This window comes from Anneissia japonica, unplaced genomic scaffold (genome assembly GCF_011630105.1).
Source record: "Anneissia japonica isolate Jap-2015-1 unplaced genomic scaffold, ASM1163010v1 scaffold665_len1252844_cov201, whole genome shotgun sequence".
Lineage (NCBI taxonomy): Eukaryota > Metazoa > Echinodermata > Crinoidea > Comatulida > Comatulidae > Anneissia > Anneissia japonica.
Window position 1 is genome coordinate 703,776 of NW_022757135.1, and position 25,901 is coordinate 729,676.

At 32.7% G+C, this 25,901-nt stretch overlaps 1 protein-coding gene across 1 annotated transcript in view; it reads right to left on the bottom strand.

Annotated features, from left to right (window-relative positions):
* Positions 1 to 25,901, bottom strand: part of LOC117124442 (DNA annealing helicase and endonuclease ZRANB3-like) — a gene marked incomplete at its 5' end in the record, with an annotated part of 57,889 nt that overhangs the window by 9,943 nt on the left and 22,045 nt on the right. The window contains 5 exon segments of the mRNA XM_033270675.1: positions 6,139 to 6,318; positions 6,855 to 6,926; positions 11,031 to 11,216; positions 12,169 to 12,303; positions 14,723 to 14,794. Coding sequence (XP_033126566.1) covers positions 6,139 to 6,318; positions 6,855 to 6,926; positions 11,031 to 11,216; positions 12,169 to 12,303; positions 14,723 to 14,794 — 645 coding nt within the window.

The window sequence follows — 25,901 nt, forward strand, 5'->3', positions numbered from 1 at the left end:
TGGTTATAACCATATATTTTCGTACCACAGCACAAACAATGTTGGGGCTGAGGTGGTCTATACTGTCCATCTGTGGGAGTCCCTCCAAAGGCCCCCTCCATTTCGAATTCCTGGATCCTCCACTGCCACAAAGCAGGTCTGAAGGGTGGACAGGGTACATAGCCTTTAACGAAGACAACTCAAACAGCATCATACAATTTAGCCTAATGCGATTTATCGTATCGGGTCTTTGAGTTAAAATGCCGACGTCGTGATGGGTGATTGTGAGAGTGCTCGATCTGCGCAGTCACACATTCTTGTGATGACCTAAGACTTTCTCCAGCATTATGGCACTGTCTGTGTTGGCCTTAATATGGAAATTAATTTGTATTATTAGATATGAAGTAGGAATGGATGATTTTAAAACAACAAGAGAGGTTGTCTAGTAATCGGTAAATTTAGTAGACCTTCTTGTGAAGATGGCAAACAACAACACATTACCTTCTTGAGGCACAATACTGAGACATGTGATAATGATGAATTACGAAAAAAAAACAAAAAACAGGAAGTTCAAGAGAGGTGCTTTAATAACTTTTGTTCGCACATAAGCACACTCTTTTTTTCAATTTTTATCACAAAAAAAAAATGTCAAAAAAATGTCAATACTTCACGAGTTGTGTTTAGAGCAATGCTCGATCTGCAAACTTCTAGAAATGGGTTCCATAAAATTTCAGATATTTCATTCATATTTTTACTGTTTTTCATTTATTCAGTTAATCAAACAAGTATAAAAGGACTTGTCCTACCAACCGACTGCCGACAGTTAGATATCCAATCCTAAAGAATAAGTTGTAAAATCAAGCAAATTTTAGCATGAGCATGTTAAGTATTGCTGAAATCCACAGCTAGTATCAAATGAAAAAAGGGGAGCAGGCAGAGAGCATAAGTGCCTGCCCCATCATTTGACATGAAAATGAGAACAGATCATTTTCAAGTCCATACAGTTGAAGTAATGGTAGTTATAATCGTATTTAACATTCTGAATCATAGTTCATTCAGTAGAAAAGAGTCGATAGCCAAGCAGTATGGTAGGGGCGCCGCTAACTACAGCCTTAACATCGGCGCTGGTTCTAGCCACTCCTCACTCAGTGTTAGGTTAGTAATAATAATAATAATTCCATACTTCTATAGCGCATTCCACAAAAAGCCTCAATGCGCTTTACAAAAAGAAAAAAAACAAGCAGTATATAATTTTGACTTAAACTACGGTACTTAAGTTCCAAAAAAGCTTCTGGGATAAGGACTTATAATGGAGAACCCACTTGGAAGAGTAAGGGGTTACCTCGATGCTATGGTTCATTTTAGTCGTTGTGGAATGATGTGAACATGTAGCTACTATAAACGCCTCTTTACGGCCACTAAGTCACGGACCACGTCCATACTCAATTCAGCACAATGATGCTGCGAGTTATGGGTTATTCTCCTACCTTTACCTTTATCCTGTCTAGATTTTTGAATAACCCTTGGTATATTTTGAAAGAAGTTGAGAGTTGTTGGGTTTAAGCTGAAAATGCTGTGCAATCTGTTTCTATTAATTTGTGTTGAATGATTGAGGAGTGCTTTTTAATGGATTGCTTTCCCTTGTCAATTTAAAAACAATACTGGTAGCTTTTTGATAAAATGATGATATACAGTACATGTTTGTTCCTAGACCCAATGTCTAGGGCATTTATTTGCAATCCTTAAATTGATCACCAGCCAACACAGGCCTATGCAACAAAATATAGGTCGAAATTTCAACAGAAATCTTTAATAAATATAAAAATTAAGTATATTATACATTATATCATAAAACAGAAAAATTGACAATAGAACCAATTGATAAATAATCATGATTCTTGAAATATTGTTCATATTTATATCATAGCCTGAAGCAACCACAATGTAAAGGCATTCCATCAATTATTGCTTTGAAAGATAATAATAATCAGACATATGAGTTTCTACTTGATATGACAGCACAAAGAAAGAATATGATGGTAATTTATCAAGAGAGATATAAAATGAAGACTAAATTGTTTCTTTCCCTTATAAATTTTCATAAAATGCAACACTTTTTATGCAGTGTTCAGTTTTTAAATACAACTACCTAAACCTTCGGAGAGAAAAGAGAACTCTGGCTTGGATACAGATCCTTACTTTCTAAGATTGTTGGTACAATTCTAGTAAAAAAAATCTACTCCCTAAGCCATGACAAGACAGTGGGCATAAAGCACCAAGTTTCCTAATTACAGGATACAATGCTTTATAAACTAAGTCTCTTCATGAGGTTTAGGGATTGCATTTGATTTGCAGTCATAGAAAAATCTGGATGTCATAGAAATTGAACTGAGAGCGACCTGGGATAAAAATCTTACCAAGCAACGCTCACTCCTTGAAGTGCTTATATCAAATGATGTGCTGTTTTCTGTACACAAAGTTACGCAAACCTCAAGCTTTTAAGCTATTGGAAACACCAGCATCGTTGCTTGTGTTTTTCCAAGTTTCATTTATTCACGACTCACATGATTCCTTTGATATGAAATCTTTATGACATCATCTTTATGATACTGCTACATATAGCGAGACAAAATGTTCTTGCTAAAAACCAAACACGTACATCATACCCAACTTAGAATTTACCCTTTCAGCAACCTCTGCATCATCAACATTAAGCCGGGCACACAGCAACCGGCCGACAAATCCATCTCCACTGTCTGCAAGTGCTTGATGATGCAATGCAATCTGCTAATTACCAGTGGCACACCTAGCTGATCACCATTAAAAACAATTTGTTGCGCATGCCTCATTGCATACCATTCTTTATGTAATCATGCCTGCCTACAATCGTTAGCACAGTGTGCGCTCAGCTTTAAAAACAAGTTTGCGAATTACAAATAACCTAAAGTTTCATCTCACGTTCAGTGTCATTCAACAGGAAACCACACATATCTTGGAAAGTTTTAATTTTTCTTTACAAAGAACAGTACACTTCACACTGATGCTTCACACAAGGACAATTTTTATTTTTCAAACCATCAACAAGCTCTCTAAATAAAATAATAAAACTACAGATTAAGGACATTTCACTCAGAATTACTGTAACTCCTTTATAATAGATTTCAGAATCATCTGCAAAAGTGTGCAGAGAGAAAACAATAACAGAAACTAAATATGGTTGTGTACTGTATAATAAATAACAAGATATTGTAGGTCAAAAAATACTAAAAACCCAAGGAACCATCTTGAAACTAGTCTTTGATGAGGCACACAACCAAAGCCTTAATCAAGATAACCAATTTTGATGTTTTAACTAAGAAAACAAGTTTTTCAAAAAATCAAGTACAAGAAAAATCTACAACATCCACATTTTTATAACAAAACAAATCAAGCAACCCTTTCCAGACAACTATCACAGACTTATATTTTGCAAAGCACCCCATCCCCTTTATAATCAACACAACCATGCCTTATTTCTACTTCTTGCTGAAATAATGTGGTAAAAATAACAGAACGATATAGAAACCTTTTGTTGAACCACAAAACAGGGATGAATACCTTTAGGTCCTCTAGCCTATTAATATTCCAAGAGGAAAGAAGTTTTTGAATCTTTTCATAGGGAGATAATCTAGACAGAGAAATCATTACGGAAACAGTGAATTTACAAATACATTTACTGTATTAACAAACAGAAAAACAGAAATTTTCATCAACAAGTGTGTTACTAAAAAAAAATATTCTATTTAATTCCAACATTCTTCTTTCTATCAGACACAGACTACTACATTGTAATCAGTTTGATTAGAAATATGGATAGAATATTGATTTAAAACTAAAATATATAAAAAAAATTTAATTAAGTATTTCTTCCAATTTTGTTTTTTAATTTCGATTATTTCGAATCAAATAATTAGTTTGCATCTGTACTTGGAAAATATAAGATCATTAATCAGAAGCACATAACTTTTGTATGAGCAATCAGATTTTCAATTTTCTTACTCAACCATTTAGGTTTATTTTTTTAACTTACACATTTTTCACATAAGAAAGTATTCCTTATAGTAACCTACATTATAAACATCCAATGCCAGTGTCCCATTTTTCCTTCAAAAACTTTATCCCATCTACCAATCAAATTTTATCACGCATCAAATCTGAGTTACTGTGAATGTGTGATTCAAACTTTATGTATAGAATCATAGAAAATGTTCAGCATCATTTATGGCCACAATATATCTAAAGGGTGATGTTTTCCATGACAAGCTTGTATAAATAAACATGATTTCTTTCTGTCCCTATTTATAGCAGGCTCATGACATGCTTAAAACACAAAAAAACAATTAGTTGCATCAAGAATGATGCAACGATGTTTTTCTCTAAAATGCTGTTATTACTCAGGGAGGCCTACACAATCACTGAAAAATATTAATTTCTTTCCTTGGGAATCATATGCTAATTTGAGTAAAGGACAAATGTTTGTTACGATTTACAGCCTAGAGACTTGCACTAATCTGAAAGAATCCAATTTGTTTTAAATATAAAAAGAATCAACAACCTGCAGAAACCTTGAAAAAAAATGAAATATTATATTTAAAATAAATTGAAATATCCACAAGAGAAATCCATATCTGAGAAAACCTTGAATAAGAAATTCATTAATCAAAGAAACAAACAACTATTGGAAAATTACCCAGTGTTGAGTAAATAAATGAAACTCAGAATTCTTTTCAAAAAACCATCTTAATTTGAATACTAAAAGTATAAATTCAAAAAAGAAAAAATTGAAAGTTATTTAAGATGATGATATAATAATAATAATAATATTAATAATAATAATAATAATAATAATAATAATAATAATTTAAATTTATATAGCACATTGCGCAGTGCTTCTATGCAATTTACATGAAATTATTAAACAAAAATATGATGAGTTTACTATAATATAATAATCACAATGAATCTCAAATGCATATTTTCATAATAAAAAAAGCTTCTTGTATCATCTAAACATTATCTTCACAATGATCATAATGATTATGAAATTATAATAATGATGATAATTAATAATAATGAATATATTATATTTATTGAAAAATATTCATCTGGTTTGTGTATAAACAAATGCATTAACTGCAATGCAATTAACAAATTGTTGGTTTTTTCAAACCAACAATTTCATTTCATTGTCAAGGTTAATGAAATCGAGTTGTTGGTCTGACAAAAAGAAAGTTTAATGGTCTAAAATAGCTTTATAGCTAAGACTGCTTCGCTTCCGATTGTCACCCAGTCACTGAAACAGACGACAATAGAACTCATACTCAGCTCCTTGGGGATGTATTCCACTATAATGCACTAATCAGTGGACTGCCATTTAAGCTCAAACACCCATTTATACTCCTGGGTAGGAGGCAACATCCATAAAGTGCTTTGCCTATTAACGGAAACAAGCTATTGATGCTGTCTTTTTTAATGTGTCGTTTTCTAACTCTCTAGTGCAATTTTCATATAGGCCTAATTTAATCTTCCCTAATTTAATCAATTTTATATGTTCTACTTCAATTTCACAATACAGTATTGTAAATTTTCACGCACTATAAAACATTGGGCGATCTGACATCATCACAAATGAAGTATGTTTGAACACCACCCCACGAAAAAAAAGAAGGTGCGGCCTATTGTTTAAAATAAGCACCAAGTTGTAACATGACGTCAAAGAATGTGTTGTGTTTAGAAACATATATCATAATGAAAAGGCACATAAAAACAATATAAAGGCATAAATTGTATTGGTAATTGAATTTGCTGTGCAGTACAACAAAACAACAGGTACTTTATATTATTATGTTAAATAATGGGTTAACTTTGCATAGGCTAGTCAAAACAAGCCCACAGGGCTTTGCCATGCCTATTTCAACAGGCCCTAGCTAGGCCTACAACAGGCTTTTTCGGAAAAGGTTTTAATACAAATGTTATACAAACCAAACTTTACAAAAAACCGAACATCTTAGCAGGTTCTGAAGGGGGTCGGTATTGGGAGAGTGGACTGTAATGGAAATTGCAATGAATATGGGACAATATAATTCAAAATAATGCTAATATTGATATCATCTGTCATACCTTCCTAGACAGTGCAGTCCACATCCACTCATCAATTGATCCCTTAGCAATGAGGTAATGAATGTGTATGGAATTGACTTGACCGATGCGATGGGCGCGGTCTTCACATTGTTCTAGGACACCTGGCGTCCAGTGTAGCTCTGCAAAGACAACATCGGTGGCTGCCGTAAAGGTCAAACCCTGTGAACAAAGGAATTCCATCCGGCTAAGAAACTCACATAATATATCAAAATGTATATTTGTTATTTTAATTTAATTAAATAGTGTATTTATACAAAATTTTTAATCTTATTTTATAAATTGTGCAACAATCTTCAACACTGACTATTTTCTGTTAACTTGTGTTTGTTTCACTACTATACCTCTGATAATAATATGATTAATATATCATTTCATCATTATTATTACCATTGTCATATTCATCATTATACTTCATATTTATCATCATCATTATTATCATATTATATGATTAATACCTCCACCACAGTGGCTTTGTATTTGTTTGTCTGGTTGTCGGTTTGTTAGCAGGATTATGCAAAAACTAATTATTGGATCAGGTCGAGCATTTCATAATGATCCAATTAGGTAAAATGACAGGCCAATGTCACAGAAAGTTTAAAAAAAAGCACATTAATGAAATGGTGTGGCAAAGGTACAATACAGTATGCCTACATTGGAGTGCACTCTATTTTGCCATTATATAAAGAAAAGCCTACCACTCCTGCAGCTTGTATGCTCAACACAGCTACCCGAGTACGTTCATCTTTCTGAAAGGTGTTTACAAGGTGCTAAAACAAATAATCAGAAAGTATGTTACCAAGTCATGCTTTGAAACATCTAAATGCTAAAATGAAAAAGACATATAGAACACCAGTGGGGATCATTCCTTTTAGCATATGCTGCAAATGTTAAAAATTATTTATTATTATTACTATATTTATTTATTTATTATAGAAGACATGCATTATTTTTCATTGTGCTTCAGATTAAGTTACAAAAATATGACAGGAAATATAAATATGAAAAAATGTAAATGGTATATAAGAAAATCATAATAAAGTAGAGTTTATTTAATGCTAGGTTGCATGGTTCCAGCTCATGATACCTGATAGTTTAAGGTCCTCTGGGCTTAGTCTTGAGAAGAAGTCCACCTCAAATTGAAGCCCCCTCTTCAGTTTGCAAAATTAGCCTCGAAAAAAAGCCCACCTCGAAAAGACACCCATGGGCTTCTTTTCGAGATACACTTTACATGAATTTCAAAAAAACAATAAATAACTTAAAAACAAGCTTGGTTTACACAGTAGTGTAGGCGATTTAATGCCAATACACTACATGATACAGATTGATGTTACAGTGGTCTTATTTAATGTTTTATAGCACAAATTCCCAAAACTTACAGCATTAATTTTGAAAAGAAGCCCCCTCTTTACTTTGCAAAAGTTTGCAAAAAAAAAAAAAACAAAAACAAAAACAAAAAAAAAAGCCCAGGGTTTCAATTCGAGGTTTTATGGTATTTTTCATTGTGTATATAAAGTACAATCCAAAGAAAAGCAAAACAGTAGGTTAGGATTTCCTCCATGGTTATGGCAAGTATTAATACACAAAAATACTAGCCTCAAATAAATTTGATCTGGTCATTGGCCCATTTTATCAAATTTAGAGAAAAGTTGAATACCTTGGTGGTTAAATGCTTTAAATTACAGCATCCAGGGTTCGATTCCTGTGAAAGCAGGATTTTTTTCCACTCCCAAAGCTCAATTAAAAGACTTGATTTATAAAAGCATAACTAGGCTTTGTGGGAGACTAGAAGGTTAATTTAATTTAATTTCTAATTGTCCTAAAGCAATTAACTGATATAAATCAAATTAATCAAACCTTACCATAGAGTATAGACAGTATTATCTAGGTTGTTATATTCATACCCTAACATACTGTATGATACTATTACAGTAAGATACTGTCCATCACAATTTACTCTGTATAGTAATCTTGGTTGTTCTCCAATAGCAGATTACTAAAATATATATATATAGCTATATGTACAGCTAAATATATATAGCTTATATATATAAATAGCTATATTGATCGAATCCATAGATGGAAGATCGATGGACGAATATGTTACTGAAGGCTATAATTGGGGTTTCTGATAATGTTAACAATTTCAGCTACAAAATACATTTTTAAAAAAGAAAATGTAACATTGAATATACTCTCAGTTATGTCATGAATCAAGATGTACCACTGATTTTGGGCAAATGACATTAAACATGCTATGAGACTACAAGCTGTATGTGACTAAAATGATGAATTAGAAGCAAAAATTTTAATCAAGAATCACCAGGTACAACTTTGAGGGGGCATCTAAAAAAAACCCCCCAAAAATATTGTACAATGTTAAGTACGTACAGTATCTGTTTTAGCCAGTACTAGCATTTTAATTCAATTGGTTGTATCTTTAAACATCAGAAAAATATACTTTGTTGTTTTTTGATACATGTGTATCCAGACTGGTTAACTTCACCTCTAACAGATGACTACACAAGATCTGAATGTTTTGAGGTTGGAAAGACTTGTTAAAATAAGGATTACAAATTAGGTTTGGGCCTCACATGGTGTGTACTCTTGTAAGTGACCACCCTTTGTACGTGACCACTTTTCCCTGGACCCATGGGGGCATGGACCCAAGGGTGATCACTTTAAGAGAGACTAAAACTAAAATCTTAACTTTATGTATGCTGGACTCACAGACTATGGGTTATTTATGTTTCACTTCTAATAAATAAATATGAATAATTAAATAAATGCATAAATAAAATAATGAATAAATGGAATAAATGAAATAAATATATATAGCCAGTAACTCTCCAAAAAAAAAAAAAAAAAGTTATTCTAATTTAGATGTGACCATCCAGTAGATGTATTATCATATAAACTAAACAAAATACATTAGAAAGTCTAGTAACATAAACGATCGTTGAGTTAATTTGAAAATCAATGTTCATACTCTGGCAGTCTGATATCATCTTAAGGTTAAAAGTTTATGGTATTGTCATATCATTACAAAAATGTTACAACTTCAATTTCTAAGATGGTACCTAAATCCATTATGTCGAGATTTCCTCCATCCTGAAATTTCCTTCCACTTTTAGCATTATCTTTATTTCATTCAAATATAAAGTATGAATGATATGTGCTTTTAGACATGAATTCATTCATGAAATACTGTAGGCAGAAACTGCTTATCTTGCAATGTCATTAATATGTGCCACAGGTTGTGTTATGCTGTCTGCATTTTTGTTATTATATTTTATGGTTGCTGACGGCGGACAATGACTTGCTTGATTCGGTCTTTTTTTAAAACTAATAGGCCATCAATGTTTCTCTGCTGCTCTGAAATCATGTCTAAAATTATAAATGCAATGCCCTAGGGAAGCTGGCACGAAGATGAGACAAAGCGTCCAAAGGTATATACAGGCATCGGACTAAAGACACACTTGGTTAATTTATAAATTATATTTTCTTTATCATTTTTATTAATTGAATTTAATATTTTAAATAATTGTTATAATTAATATGATAATTATGATTATTATAATTAGTAATTATTATTATGGCATTATGAATATCAACGGCCACCACCAGTGTCATAATTCCAAACATCACCAGTACCATCAACTTCATCACAATTGCCATCACCATATCATAGCAATTACTATTATCTTCATTGCCATCAACAACACCCCATCACGAAACTATAAATAAAATCATGCAAGCCCAAGGGAAGCTGGCGCCACGATAAAACACAAAGCATCAGAATACATTTAAAGGAATCGGACTGAGGAAGACAGCCTTGGTCCAGAGTAAGGTGACCAATAAAAAATTACATTTTTTAATCAATTCTGGTAATTGACTTTATTATTTCAATTAATCATTTTGATGATGATGAATTATCTTTATTTTTTTATATCATTATCATTAATATTATAAATAATTTGGCACTGATTATGGCACTGATTATAATTATTAATCACCGCTACATTTATAATTACAATAACCACCAGCATCATCAAAATTATCACACTACACAACTATCATCTTCAGCATTGTCATCACAATCACCTTATACCAAGTGTTGGCGCCAGCAGGGAGGACATTTGGCCACTAACACCACCACGTCATCTTGATTGCCAATCCCTGATATTGTGGTTTAAAAGCACAATTTGGACCCTACTAAGCCTGAAAAACTCTCTCCATTAACTCTACCAGGGACTTTTTATTCCGAGACTTGGACCGAGGCTATAGTCAGCCCTTTGGGTCAATGTCGGGCCCCTTGTTGGCAAATTTCTGGAGCCACCGCTGCTTATACTATTACCGCCACCGCAACCACCACCGATTCTACTGTAATCAGCAATATCACCATTATCTACTCCATGCATTAACCATTTACAATTATATCATCATTATACAGAAAAATATTCTTATCTCGGGCAAGATTCACTGTATTATTTCATCCTTTATAGGAAATTTCTTGATCACATACATCAAAATATGTTAACAGTTAAATAGTGAAAATTTTGAATAAGAAAGCTGTTATATAATTAAAAGTTAAGGAATGAGAAAGTATATAACTCAAGATTTTGGGATATTCAAGAATCTTTTAAAACAGATATAATTTTACAATTAAAGATTGCCGGAACTTGATAGGCATTTTGTATACAATTTCTAAACATGATTTTTTCGGATCAATGTTTTAACTGTGTTCGTCAATCAAATGTGTCAGAGATAGATGACATAACCGTGTATCTTTCATTTGGAAATTAATAGCATCAACTGTCATAAAAACTGAATACAAATTTATGGAAGCCATACTTCATGTTTTATCATCTCACCATTCTTTCAAAACTCGGGACATCTCCATCAATACGGATGTATTTAATATCACATTTCTTCTCCCTGTTATACTTTGTGATGGTCTGGCATACAGCAGTAAGAACGTCTCTATGATGCGCGAAGACAAGGAACTTGAGGCCGGGATTATCGAGTAACATTGAGATGTAATCACATACAGCCCCAATCTGCAATGACACAACTCATCAAGTTTTAAATATTTCCATATTGGTTATCACAGTTTCTATTACACATAAGATCAACTCAGATGAACTTAATTATACTTCTGTGGTTAGGATTAAATTGAGTTGAGAAAATGTTTAGTAAATTTAATCTTTTGTCATGCAAGAAAGAACTATTTATATTCACACCTTATATACAGTATTTGAATTTGTAAAAAAAAAAAAAATATATAATACAATTGTATTGTAGTGAATTTTCAAAATTGCAATGTTAAAGCTATGTGCCAAACTCGAAAACCGACAGTCAGTTGGGATATAAAAAAACAATCTATTATAGGCCATGCCTCCTGAATTCATTTATTTTAGTTTTAGTTGGTATGGTAAACTAAAAGACTAATATCTAATTCAAGCTTTTGGCCTTTTCTAACATCTTCACAAAATGTTGGGTTTCTCTTTGGTAAATTGTTAAAAAAAAAAAAAATTCTAACTTAAATTCTTCATAATTTTTATGATCTGGCTTGGGCAAAAAAACATACTTTCTTCCATCATGCGTAAGTAAGAAAAATTCTTTAAAAAGAAGTCAATATTTTCATGACAAGAAATTTGATTCTGAATTGGACTCAATCTAAATCAATAACAAAAAACAATAATAACAATAACTAAAATAATAACAAAAATAGTAACAACAAGAATATAAATAATAGTTATGTTCATTCTATTGAATCTACATGAAAAACACACAGCAGTACAAGCTGGAAATTATATAAATTTGTCAACAAGAAGTGTCACGAAAGTAAAGGTATCTCAAAGTCAATATGACATTATTATCTTATTAATAGAACACAGAGTCCAGTTGTGACGATTGACATAGTTATTATGTTGCTTTATTGTAATAATTATTACGACGAACAGAGTTTGATAACCAGATTAATAGGTATGTAAGCTATCATCTCATTACCTTCGTCCTTCCAGTTTGTGTATACAGCTGTGATATTAACTTCTTAATCTCAAACGTGGTGTTTGACAGAGTTTTATCATCGCCGACGTCACCCTTGATCAATGTGTGTAGATCTTTCCAATGTTTATCCAAATCCTGAAAATAAGAGAAGATTTAGAGCATAGAGTATTGACTGGGTCATAGGCGCATATCAAATGTAATGTGAAATGCATTATGGGAGTAAGTACTGTGAAGTGGGTCACTTTAGGATTATCTTTATACTGTAAGTGAGAAAGAAAATTTGTAATATTTTGAGACAAATTAATAATTTGGGAAGCATGTCTGGCAGATATTTTGTTACTTGACCTTTTGTAACTGTGCTGCAAATATTTCATAACCTAGACATTTCGTAACCAGAAAAACATCAGTTTTCAAAACGTTCACAATAGAGTTACAAAAAGTCCAAGTTTCTGGCTATGTCAATCAAATAACAAAAATAAACTATAGCGCTAATTGTATAAATGATGAAAATTTCAGAGTACACAAATAGCAAAACTTTTTATAATTACAGTATTATTGTTACAGTGTGATAGGAGGCGTAAGCCACTTCGCCTTTCCCCTTCCACTGCAAATGGTAATAATCAATATACCAGTAGTTAAAAATTGGGGAAAAATTGAGGCATTCAAATAATTGAATATTTTGTAATCTGTATTTTTCTTAATTGCATACCGCCCTCTAGAGTTTCAGTGCACTATTCACACACATCTATGTGTTTATAACCTAGTATAAAGGGATACGCATAACGGTGCTACAGTGTTGCTTTATAGGGATTTGATAGCATTTACACCTAGCAAGGAAAAAAAAAATGCTGCTGGGTTGATGTGGTGTTAAATTTGGCTTGAATTTGAGCATGCTCTGTTAGATCCAACAAACATAGTTTTCTTCAGTTTGCTATATATGATATTGATGACTGGCAAGAGTGCATTCTTAGGTGCACACTGTGTGTATGCATAGCACTTTTGGTCATCATTTAAATTAAAATTGTACACACATCTATTTAAAGCCTTCTGACAGTGGTGGCGCCAGATTTTCATGGAATATTCCAGACAGCGGTCCAAATTCGCTTCAGTCCCATTAAGTTTAGAGCAAATATTTTAGATAGGCACCTCTGGATTCTCGACAAAATAAATGGCTTCTACCTCTGACAGGGGGTTCATATTTCTTCAAAGGGGTCCAGTCCCCTTGGACCCCTGCTGGTACCGCCAATGTAAGTGAATGAGAACAGCTAAGGGCCTTTAAATAATCATCTATAACCTTTAAATGCTGGTCTTACTTCATGCTTCAGACATGAGCTTTCACTGTATTGACAAATTCAAAAAAAAGGAAAGATCAGTCTTTGAATATGTACCACCATTTGAAAAATTTGAAAAAAAATCTCATTTTTATTAAAACACAAAATACACTTACTAAAAAAAATGATAAGTATGAAGTAATATAAGGCTCTAGGCAAAGGATATTGAAATTTTTTCTTGTGAATTAAAAAAATAGAGTACTTAATTAGGTTAACCTCTATATTCGTTTTGTCATTCATGGCAAGCAGTAATAGTATTGGTAGTTATCCTTTTGTAACATAAACTGTTATTCTAGGACGTAGACACTTATAGCCACTTTTCGTTCATGATTAATTGCACTTAAGATTTTCGCACCACATACTTCAAGTTGATTAATAGCATGATGTGAACAATACCTCAACAATCTACGCTTTACAGGTGATAATGAAAACGAATCACGCACTCTTTTTAATGTGGTATTCCTGGGGCTGCTGCAAAATCCTTCTACAAAGATTCCACATGCAGTGGGGTATGGATGCTTTTAGAAGTTAAAAAGTATATTAATCAAAAAGCTATTGTTTTTTATTGTTTTCTAAATGTTTTAGCAGCCGTTTTGTCTGGATGCTAATTATACAATTGTGCCGGCTATTATACATTAGTATTAGCAAATTCAGTTTTGACGCCGCCCTTCTTGCAATTGCAGTTGGATCCTGTAGATTTGTACGAGAGCAAAATATTTCAAGACTAAAAAAAGGTCCATAAAATGTTCAATTAAGTATTAATTTTAAGGAAGTGGTTGTTACACCAGTTTTCCTAATTGTTATTAGACAGCATTGTAAGTATGGATTGAATTAGGATAGAACATCCATCAGAATTAGGACTTCATTTAAGGCTAGTGTAACTTTAAAAACTCAATTTGAAAAATAGCAATCCTTTGTCCTATTGTACCAAAAACGTTTTGATTGCATCTGCTACGCAAAAAAAAAGAAAGAAAAAAGAAATGAACTACTGTATTATGGAAAAACCCTCCTATACATCCATTCTAATTAACAATGAACAACTTATTTAATTTCAGGACCTACTAAAAAAAAATATTAGTTCATCACCTTATCTAGGCTGGAAAAAAAAGTGATGAGGGAGATAGGGAGGGACGCTATATACCAATCCCAGTGTTCAACACCAGACTTTTTATGGTGATAAAAGATATAAAAGAATAAAAAAAAAAAGTCCCAATACAAAATACCTGTTTCTGAGTAGAGTCTGCTAGATCAAAAGGAACTTTTTGTCTTTGTTTTGGTGGTAGCTGATGTAGAACCTATTGTAAAAAAAAAGAGATAAAGGTTCATTGACCTGCAAACAATATTTAATGCTAAGAAGGCAAAACTTATGCTTGTACTAATTTTATTTGACAAAAACATGTGACCTGCCCAAATATGGTGATGATGACATCACAACATGACCGACCATACAATAGTTAGTCAAATTTTATAGTGCAAACAGAGATTGGGTAAAAGCAGGACACAAACTGCATCATTCGACGGCCTAAGAATTCTCCCAGTAAGCAACGCTATCTGCTGATTGTCCAGTAGACTGAGTGGATTTGTAATTAAAATGTTGTGGCACGTGCCTCATCGTGCTAGTTATCCATGGAATCATGTCGGCCAATGACTATCAGCATGCCCGGTTTAAAATGCTGCCTTTCAAACTTGATTTTCAGCAGCATCACATCACTATCTTGCAAACAATGGAATTAAATTTGTGCTTATATGCTGCTATTATTCTTGTTAAGCTAATGATAAAGTTAAAAAGATTTTTAATATATAATTATTTACTTTATATAATATAATTATTTCACTAACAATGTAAAAGACCAACAATTTTGTTGTCATCCAATTAATAAAAACAATAACAGCCAACTTATTTTTTTAATTAATAAGATATTTTATAGTTTGAACTGCCTGCATCCAATTGAGGTCAATCGACATAAACCTCTGTTGTGTGTATCATGTGATGTACTGTATGTATATTTATGTTGACTGACCTTAATATGGGCATGTGCAGTTTAAACTACTAAATGATTTATTTTTCTTTGGTTGTCTGATGTATAACATTAATTGATCAAATATTCATGGTAAAGTTTGAAGAATGCCAATACTGCATTCTTCAAACTGTATATAGCACCCTCTACATTTACTAAGTAGAAACATAATTCTTCAGTCTGCCTCTCTTTTTATAAACACATAACTGATTAATTACTAAAATTGACTAATATGAAAATTATTTTACAACATGTTATGATGAGGATATGTAATATGAAACATGACATGTATCATATACACTTTTGTCAAGCTAATCGTTTTTTTTCAAGAACATATCCATGTTTAGTCATGTGAATGTGGTTTATAGGTCAGTACTATTTTCACCCCATTACATTAGTCTCATTACCAAAAATATATATAAACAATCACTTGCTGAAATATAAATTCATTCCTTTATAAGATCTAGGCTAGATAATTGTACTGAGCACTATGTAGTATATAGTATAAATATGTCACTCATATATAAACTATGTGAAAAACAAATCCGCACGACTGATAAACGCATACGTAAACTATGTGAAAAACAAATCTGCACGACTGATAAACACATACGTAAACTATGTGAAAAAAAAATCCGCACGACTGATAAACAAAAATAAGAATACGTCAACTGTTTTAAAGGAGTCAAACAGGCTACCAGCGAAACACTGAATAAAGCATAAACCTATGGTGTAGGGTTGGTCATGTTCAAAGCTTCGTCGTACAATGTGCTCTAATTTATATCCAAAGACTGACTCCATAAACCATTGTAGTCAGGTCTCTGTCAACAAACCTTTTATTGTAATATGAACACAGAACCAGCAACCTTTGAAGACTTTTATAGAAAAATGTTTGTAACATTGAATTTTTTTTTTTTTTTCAAAATCTGTTTCTAGTTGGAAGTTATTTGATTCTATTAAAATGAGCTATAAAAATTTTAATTGACTGTACATCTTTCAATCAATGATTCTACTTATATGACCCCATTCCAACATCATTTTTTTGGTACCGTTAATTAATTAACTGTTCTTTAATAAAAGAACAATTAAAAATTTAAATAAATGTATTGTTTTAAAATTTCTATAGTATATAGAACAAAAATGTTAAAGCAAAGGGCAATAGTTCATTTTGTAATACAGAAAATTTTGTTATAAAATTATGTAAGCGAGCCAAAAGCAACTACAATGAAGCCAACACTTTTGCAATGATTTTTATCATCCTAAGGATCTAAATTTCGTGCTTTCACTGCAGAGGGGTAAAGCACTCTATAAATCAATGGATAATATTCATGTGGCAATGGACGTGTTCTGTATTATATGCAGTAATTTGCATTTATTCAAACCTTATATAAGTTAATCTAGTGAACAATAAAACTAAAATATTTCATCTACTTTACTCCCTTGTTCAATATCTAAAAGGATTATTTAATGCTGCATTTTGGGGAGATCCATGCAGCTAAAATCACAATGATTTATTTTATTCACTGCAACTTATGATTTAAGTTTATTATTTGAACATTTGACTGAGCAACATCACAAAAATTAGCAAATGCTGCAAAAAATCATTATAAATTCATCCTCATACATTTATATTTTAATAAAAAGGTTTTTATATTATTTATAAATTTAGAAATATGTAATTGCTTTTTAAAGCCTAGTACATTATATAAGTTAATTCATAAATATATACAGTATAATTAATATAATAAAAACTAATTCCAGTAAACTCATTTTACCAATTGATCCTGATTTACTGCATGTTTCATGTGCTTAAAGGAAAAATCTTGCTGCTTTGGAACATTTTGTAAAATTTGCCAAAAGTTAGGTTATAAAAAAATTTTGGGCCTGAAATTGAAGCAATCAAACTGTTGTTAAAGTGATAACTATTATTGCGAATAAACAGAAAGACAGAACTGCAATACCACAATATTGCAGTATTCAAGCCGGCATGGGTTCTGATTCAACTCAATAGACCTTTGGCAAAAGCAAACAAGTGTGAAAAACTGGCGAGTCATGTGATTTGAGGAAGCACATCAGCACTCCTTGCAATCCAAAACACCTGAAAATCCTCTCAGTTGCCCATGTTCTATTTTGCTGCTGTACAAAGCTACTGAGATTGAATGGTGACAATAGTAACGCGGTAATTCTAGTCTACATGCGTACATGCCCCGCGCACCAACATTGCACCTAATTGTGATAGCATCGCATGGAAAGTAGTTGCAGATAATTGACAGATGGAAGCCACTCTGGGCAAACTAGCGCTACCTAGTTCCTCATAGTTGCACGATAGCAAGTGACTCGAGTTGATATGAGTGCTACCGGCAACTAGTTGGGGTCAGTTGAGTTGAGTCGAGTCGCAAAGGAGACACAAGCTTTCTTTACAAGAGGCACACCATCTAGACTACAGTAGTTCTGACTACATTTTCTCTTCCTCGGCTTGCTTCTCTCATGGTTCTATATTTTGTGCATTTAATTTGCCAGAATTATAAATGAGAAACAGAACTGTGGTTGGCTTGTTAAAAAATTACTAGCGCTGGCAGATGAATCACCCAAGCAATAAAAAACATGAACAATTGTTTAGATAAAATTGAAAACTTCACTATAAACTGAACTACATTTCTGCTAGAATATTTATCTACATTAAATTCACCAGACAGGTTGACTATGGATTATATTTGCTGAAACTGTTAATGCGACATTACGAAAAGTAAATAATTATTTATTTATAATGGAGGAAAATCTAACCTTGATTAAAAAAACCCCCATGTATATACTGTATATATATATAAAAAATTGTTCCATGTTGTAATTTTAATAGCACTGCAGAACAAGAATCTTTTTCCATTATTTTCAATATAATAGGTAATATTCAATTGCTAATAAAAGAATTTTTATGTATAAAAAACATTAAAAAAAAAAAATCATTAAATAGGTTTTATTCTGCAAAACCATACTGATTACTGTAAATTACATTGAAATAATTTAATGGCGGCTTGATAATAAAGACATGAAAGAGTAAAGCAATGTTCGACCAGAAAATATAACATGATTTGTTGAATGAGAATTCCATGTGCATTTGGCATGTTGCTCTTGGGATCCCTTTGATATATATTATTAAAAAATAAATCACCCTTAAATAATGTAATAACTAAACTACATCATAAACTACTCACCATAACCAAAAATTATGAGATCTCGTTAATTAAAGCATATCATTTCGAATTATACTACTGAAAATCACAACCATTTTTATGGCATTTTTATCACTATTTCTATTCTTTTAATATAAGGCGCGTCAAGATCAAAGGAAGAAGAGGAATACAGGAATTATACAAACGCATCTTTCTCAAATTGGTTTTCTACAATAGGATCTCTGAGGGGATAAACATTAACACGATACACTTGAGAGCAGACATAACCATGCAGAACATAATATCTAGAGTGATATAAAGTATAATAAATAAGGTCATATTACCAAAGGAAAGTCTTTGTATTGAGCTACATTCATTCTCTAATTTACCCTATTATTTCAAGGACAAAATCAGGCCTAGAAAAAATGTCTCCGACCAGTGTAGTAATAGAATGCCTCCAGCACACTATATAGCACAACAGTATATATTTTTTTAAAGTTTTCAAAACTTTTTTCCCAAAATGCCTCTGGGACGTGCATGATGCCTCTAACCACAAGGATCATGCAATGTTATTCAGCCTATATGTGCTTTTTTAAAAAGGCACTTTTGAGTTTGAATTTCGTTATTTTAGTACAAGGTCATAAAATTATACAAAAACAAACATACAAATTGATACATACAAACAATAGTCATTTAAAATTGCACAATCGAACAGACCTTGATACAGGGAATACGGTACCAAGAAAAGTTACCTTATTTCTACCCTTGTCTCCTCTCCACCAACTAGTGGCTACCTGTGGTAAGGTCAACACCAATGTACTGTTAGCTACAATCTTTTGGAATTCTCCCACTGGACCTGAACTGGGTTCCATGTATTTGATCGAATGAGGTTAATGTGAAGTACATACTGTAGAGCCCTTGTTGACTATTATTATTTTATTAGTTGCTTGTTGGTAAGATGTGTTATATAAAAGCTGACTATTATTAGTTGACTAACTTTTTTTATCATCCCCACAGAAGGTATTAATACAACATACAAGTTATATATATATATATTATGAAATAAACAATTAATTGTGTTTAAAGTTAATGCCTTGTGTCAAAAGTGGTGATTTGCAACCATCTGTGACCATCTTCCTTTAAGCATGTACTAATTACACAAAGTGGGTTTTATTACACAGTTTCCACTCCACACTTTGACGTCAATTCGTTCCTCCTCCATCCTCTATTCGTACCAATAGCTAATATTAATAGCAAACAATCAGCTGCTTGACCTTGTTTTCTTAGTAATATTTTTAGTGCCAGTCAAGGATCTGATTCAAATCCCAAAGGGTTCAATATTTGACTCCTTTATTTACATTATCTGTAGGAATATTGCCCCTTCAAAGTCCAAACTTAAGTCTATTTATAACTTAAAATTGTGCAGCATCTATACGTCCGCTAGGGCCAAGGTCACGGTAAGAGAATAAAAAAATATCAGGCATGCTACTAAGAGACACGTAATTTCAGGCCAGGTTTCTTTTTATCTTAATTTCATTTTAAAGAGTAGCCTCACCACTTGCGCTCTCTTTAGGAGGCAGTGTAAACATTTTAGCGTCGGAATAAGAAAAAACATAAAAAGCTATAAATTTTCATCTGCTGAGAGCTAGATTACAACTGTTCTGCAGACGGCTAATCGTAAGTGGCTCTTGTAAAAAACAGAATTTAAACAATGACACTTCTGGGGACCATACAGCACTTCTCAAATACATGTTAGCGTTTACTAAATTATTATAGATTCTTTTTTTTTTAACACTTTAACCAAGAGAGGACTAAAAACTTGCACTTACACTTAATTTTAAATTTAATATAACAGTACAACACTGTAAAAAAGTTGTTTTCTTTTTTTAAACCCATAAAAAGTTTTAAGCACATCAAAATTACAATCATGTTATGTTCAAGAAGAATAACTAAGAGAACTTTCTGTTACTTAAAGTTCATCAAGTACAGGTAGTATTTTTTAATTTAGTCTGTGTTATAGAATTTTAAAATATGATCATTTACATTCGATAGAAATGGATAATAAGAAGGAAGTCATCTATTCTAACTGAACTTAGAAATTGTCAAATCAAACCTTTATTTAGGATATCTCAAAAACCAACCCAAATTTATGCAAAAATCGCTAAGAAAATATGTATACGGAATCGTAACTACTGCTTAATACATTGGTTGTATATTGAGTGATAGGCCAAGGCCTAATTTTTTGCAGAAAAAGAAATAGTGGAAATCGGCTATTATTTTCCAAAATATTAATTCTAGGCCTAATTTTTGCATGCACATCTTACTTTACAGTGGGGATAGCTTCAATATGTCAAGCATCCTGTTACTGACTTACACCAAAACAACTCCTAATGGGTTCCCATACAATCGCTATATGGTTGGTCGAATCAGGGAGCCATCCTGATTGCGTCGAGGACTGCTACGCAATACAGCACTTGCATTGAAAACACTGTAGAAACAGTGTAGTGATTTTAAGGAAAGTAGGCTTAATTCATGTGTAAGTTGTGCAAAAAATAAATGAAAAATCGTAATTAGATGAATGCTTCTTTAATGTTTCTATGGTAACAAGGAACAATACTGTTTTTGTACGCTATTTAATAATTAAAATATTTTTGGAAAAACCTACTTATACGTTATTGTCGCATCGTTTTATTAAGATTATGACCATTATAAATCACTGCTATCATTATGCTGTGCTTCAATGCACCAGTGAATTCCGTGACAAGTTGTGAATTTATGGAACGGCGTAACTGAAATAAGCAGCTTGGTGCAATCGTTATGCTTTAACAACGTTCCATAAATTCACCAATAGTTACTGTAATCACGAGTGTACTGGAATGCAGAATTATATATCTTCCCCTTCAGGCAGCAAGTGTGATGAGAATAAACTACAAAACATATATTTTATCAAAAAAGGTAGTTGAAAGTGCCAACGTAATCAATTTACGTCAATGACCATTGAATATTCTGTTAGCAAAATGGTTAAAATTAATAATAAATTAAATAATTGTTTTTTCAAATCACCCCAAACATGGTGCTGTAACTTGTCACACCCAGAAAAATAAGGGGTTACATTTCATATTTTTAAAAACCAGGTTTATGTGAAATAAAATACATAGCATAACGTGAATCGTTTCAAAGCCTATCAATAATGCAACATGGGATATCAAAGCACAGCAACAAGGTCAAGAACCACAGTTCAAAATGCTGTGTAAGTCGAATGGCTGAGCGGTTAGCAGGGGCGCCACAAGCTATAGCCATAATATCGGCGCTGGTTCAACGGCACGCTTGCCTATGGTTCTGGCGGTAGAACAAGTCTTCTCGGATAAGGACTATAAACCGTAGGCCCAGTGTATACAATGGCTTGTGTGCACTATAAAGAACCCAGTACATCCTTCGAGATGAGTAGGGGGATACCCCGGTGTACTGGAACAGACAGTAGTGGACAACGAGAGTTGCTGGTACCGTTTTTAGTACCAGGTTACCGGGTAGCACAGACACGAAGGGACCCTTAGGGGCGAAGAAAGTCATTGATCGAGTTCCTAGTCCACATATAGCGCCTTGAGCATCCTACATTAGATGGATATGTGCGCTATATAAAACTACACAATTATTATTATTATTAAACCGCCTTCTGTAATTAGGTTTTAAATATAGTATCTTCTCAAAAAATAAAGAAATAACTTATGCTATAAAGTCTCAATAGTAGATGTTGGTGTCACCTAATTTGACAGTGGATGTCACCTAATTTGGCAGTGTTGTGGATTGACACCTAATGTGTGTGTGTGCTCTTCATGCATACCTTCAGGGATTGCCTGTGTACCGTAAGACTATAAACAACCATGTGGTATGACATGCTACTTAAAGATGTCGATATGAAGCATCACGGACCTACATCTAAACATCCATGCTGAAAGCGTACCTTCCAAGAAACATTGACAAATTTGATGTCTCACTAAACTATCCAGCTCTTTACCCTTTAGCCTCTTTACTATTTCTCTCATGATGATTTTAAAGAAAATGTGATAAGAACTAGCTAGGGGGATACAATAAGTTTTGCTTACTGTAATGAAGGAACTGTCCAATATAGAATTGTAAACACTTATAAGTATCGCTCACTGATGAAAGAACTGTCAGATAAGTAATTTAAGATTTTTAAAGAGGAAAACTACTAGGTTTACTTCTCATATTTCAAATATACTTTACTTCTCTTCAAAAAAAAGTTTGTCAAAAGAGTGTTATTAAATTATTATTTTATTCTAGTTATATGCAAGAATTTTCATTTTGACAACTAAAAGTCATAATTTACTAATTTTGTGTTTTTCTCTCTTTTTTTCACAAAAAAAAAAAAGAAGACAAACAGTGGTCCAGATCACAATTAGCTGATACTCCCAATATCTGGAAAAAATCACAAACTATGGGATTTGCTAGAACTCTGTCCTTTAATCACAACTTGAGAGGCAACTCTGCAACTCTTACAATTACTAGCTACATTTTAGTGTTATTTCTCACTTTCTCACTTTTATTTTTTTATTAATATTGTTTCTTTAGAGAACACTTTGGGTGCTTATTGGCACACTATTTAAATATCTAGCAATATTTTAATAAATGATAGCATTGTTTATTATAATTTTACGATTCGTAATCATCAGCTTTCAAATCACGTGCAATGTTTAGTGGCAAGTCAACTGCCAAGCTACATAATCAAAAAATGAATGTGCCAATTAATTTTAGGTTTACCGTAAGTCAACTATTGATTTTCTTACCCATGCAATCCGTGCATATCCCTGTTGAAATCATTTATTGCCGTGATTTCCGTGAAATCACGTCAACCTATCATTAGTGATATTTGTTGTGCCATGCAAAACCACTATTCACTTCGTGGATTCTGGATAAATAAAGGTTATTGAATTTAATTGACCAAGATACCAAACAACAGATTTTAATAAATTACGGTATACAATTTCAACAAAACAATGAAAAGCTATTTCTCATTTTCAGGCGTATCGACATCACACAAAATATTTTTATGTGTTTTTGTGTATTAATTGTCATATAAACCTCAATGTATTATACAATAATGGAAAAGAAAGGATAAAGAAACAAAAAAAAAAAACTACCACCAAGGATAGTTCACGAAAGTCTAGAAGACGACTTATTTTCAGTGGGGTCCTTCTGGTGGTGATTGGGCAGTACCCCGGAAGACAATCCCCTACTCTTTTCCGAACAGTGTACTGCATTTTTAACGTGCACATGGGCCAAATGCACATGGGACAAACTGCTTAATCGTCTTGTCCAAAAGACGGTAACTTGTATTGCAGCCCTCCAGCAGAATCACAAGAAGCGGCAGCCATGGAAATTGAACCAAAGACCTGGAGATCTCCATGGTTCAGCGCACACACAGTGCTACCCACCAGATTAGCTGACTGAGCAAGCTGCATCCCCGCAGCAATCTGTTGAATGGATCATATATTATTCCATAGTTGAATAGTGTATTTAATACTGAAAATAGTATGCTGCTCACGTAATAGAAACTATATTATTTGGTTAAGTGAGAAGGTTACTGTTTTGCTTTGTATTCATTGTATTCATTGTAATATTTAATTGGTATTTATAACACTATTTGAATCTACACACAACACATATTTTAATTAACTGGAAATAGTAAACAACTCTCGCACCAACAATAATCAAAAACGGCATGCAGCATATAGCTGTTGGAAACAGACATTTTCTGTAAAGCTCTCACATGTGAGCTTCATGTAACAAGACTGCCTTCAGTGTACACTAACAGCGGTGATAGTCACCGATACAACATCTACGGACATGGCATATATTATAATGACCGTTAGGATGTGGCAAGCATTCTGATTAAGAGCATCTCGTAATTCAATCAAAAACTGCACTCAACACAATCGTACCGTCAAACCAAACCGTGACATACATTGTTTAACCTTTTAAGAATCCGAAACAAGAAAGTCATCATCTTTCTTTGATTTTATATACCTTCTGGGAGGGTAGTGTATAGACTTCATTTTTCTCATATTCTTATAATTAGGGAAAAAAAAAAAAAAAATTGGTGTGTTGGGCTTAAATGAAATGATTGAGGTCGTCGGTCGGTCGGTCAGATTTAAAAAAAAAGTAATACTTGAAATAGTATAGGCCTGAAACCGCAGTCTCTTATTAAGACCCTAGGCCTAGGCTCATAGGCACCACAACAGAACGATGGCAAGCTTGCCAAACAAAAAATATTTAAAGAAATGACGGAATGAATACTAACCAAGTGTATACTGAAATAAAATTAACAAAAATAAATCAGTTTAAAGAAAGACTTATTTGGCTTCGAAACGTTAAATAATATGTGTATCCGATCCACACGATCACGTATAGCCCATACTGTGGCTATGAAAAATATCAAAACAAGTGCCTCTATGTAATACAATCGAAGTAAGCTTCGAGAAAACAAAAAAGAGAAAAGTATTTTGTGTATGGTTTCTAAAACTATAACGGAGCTGAAAATGTCTAGCTATGTACCAGTTTTAAAGCGATGGCTAGACTTAAGCATGTTTTTATTTATTGTCCAACATAACATAAGGTAATGAACACAATTTTTGATTCAAGCAACCACTAGCTGTACAGTAGTAAAGAATAGGTTAGGAATAGATCTGGTTGTGGCTTGACAGCTCAGCGCGAGAGATCCGATATTGTGTGCATATTATCGTCGTCACACTCGGTTATCAAAATTATGCCTTCTATATTACCGATTTTATGCGTGCAGCTATGGCCCAATATTGATAAAATGTCTGTTTTAGATTTTATGTTCTAAATGTTAATCTCGGAAGTGGTATTTCTTGAATTTGTACTTGAACAAAAAAAAAAAACAATTTTTAAAATTTTGGTCGGTTGCGGAGGGCAACACAAAATATTATTTTTTTTAGCCTTATGCAAAAACTAATTCAATATGACGACAACAATAAGCACAAAAAACAATACCATCAAACAAACAATGACAAGACGATTACATCTAGCAAATTTGTTGTTGTAAGTGTCAGATAACAATCATAGACCAACAGTTCATTAATGCCATTAATTTAATACAGTATGTTCAGTATGAAGAGCCTTCAGAACAAATGTTCTCTTACTGGCAATCTACTATCACCAAGAGCACTGTTTAT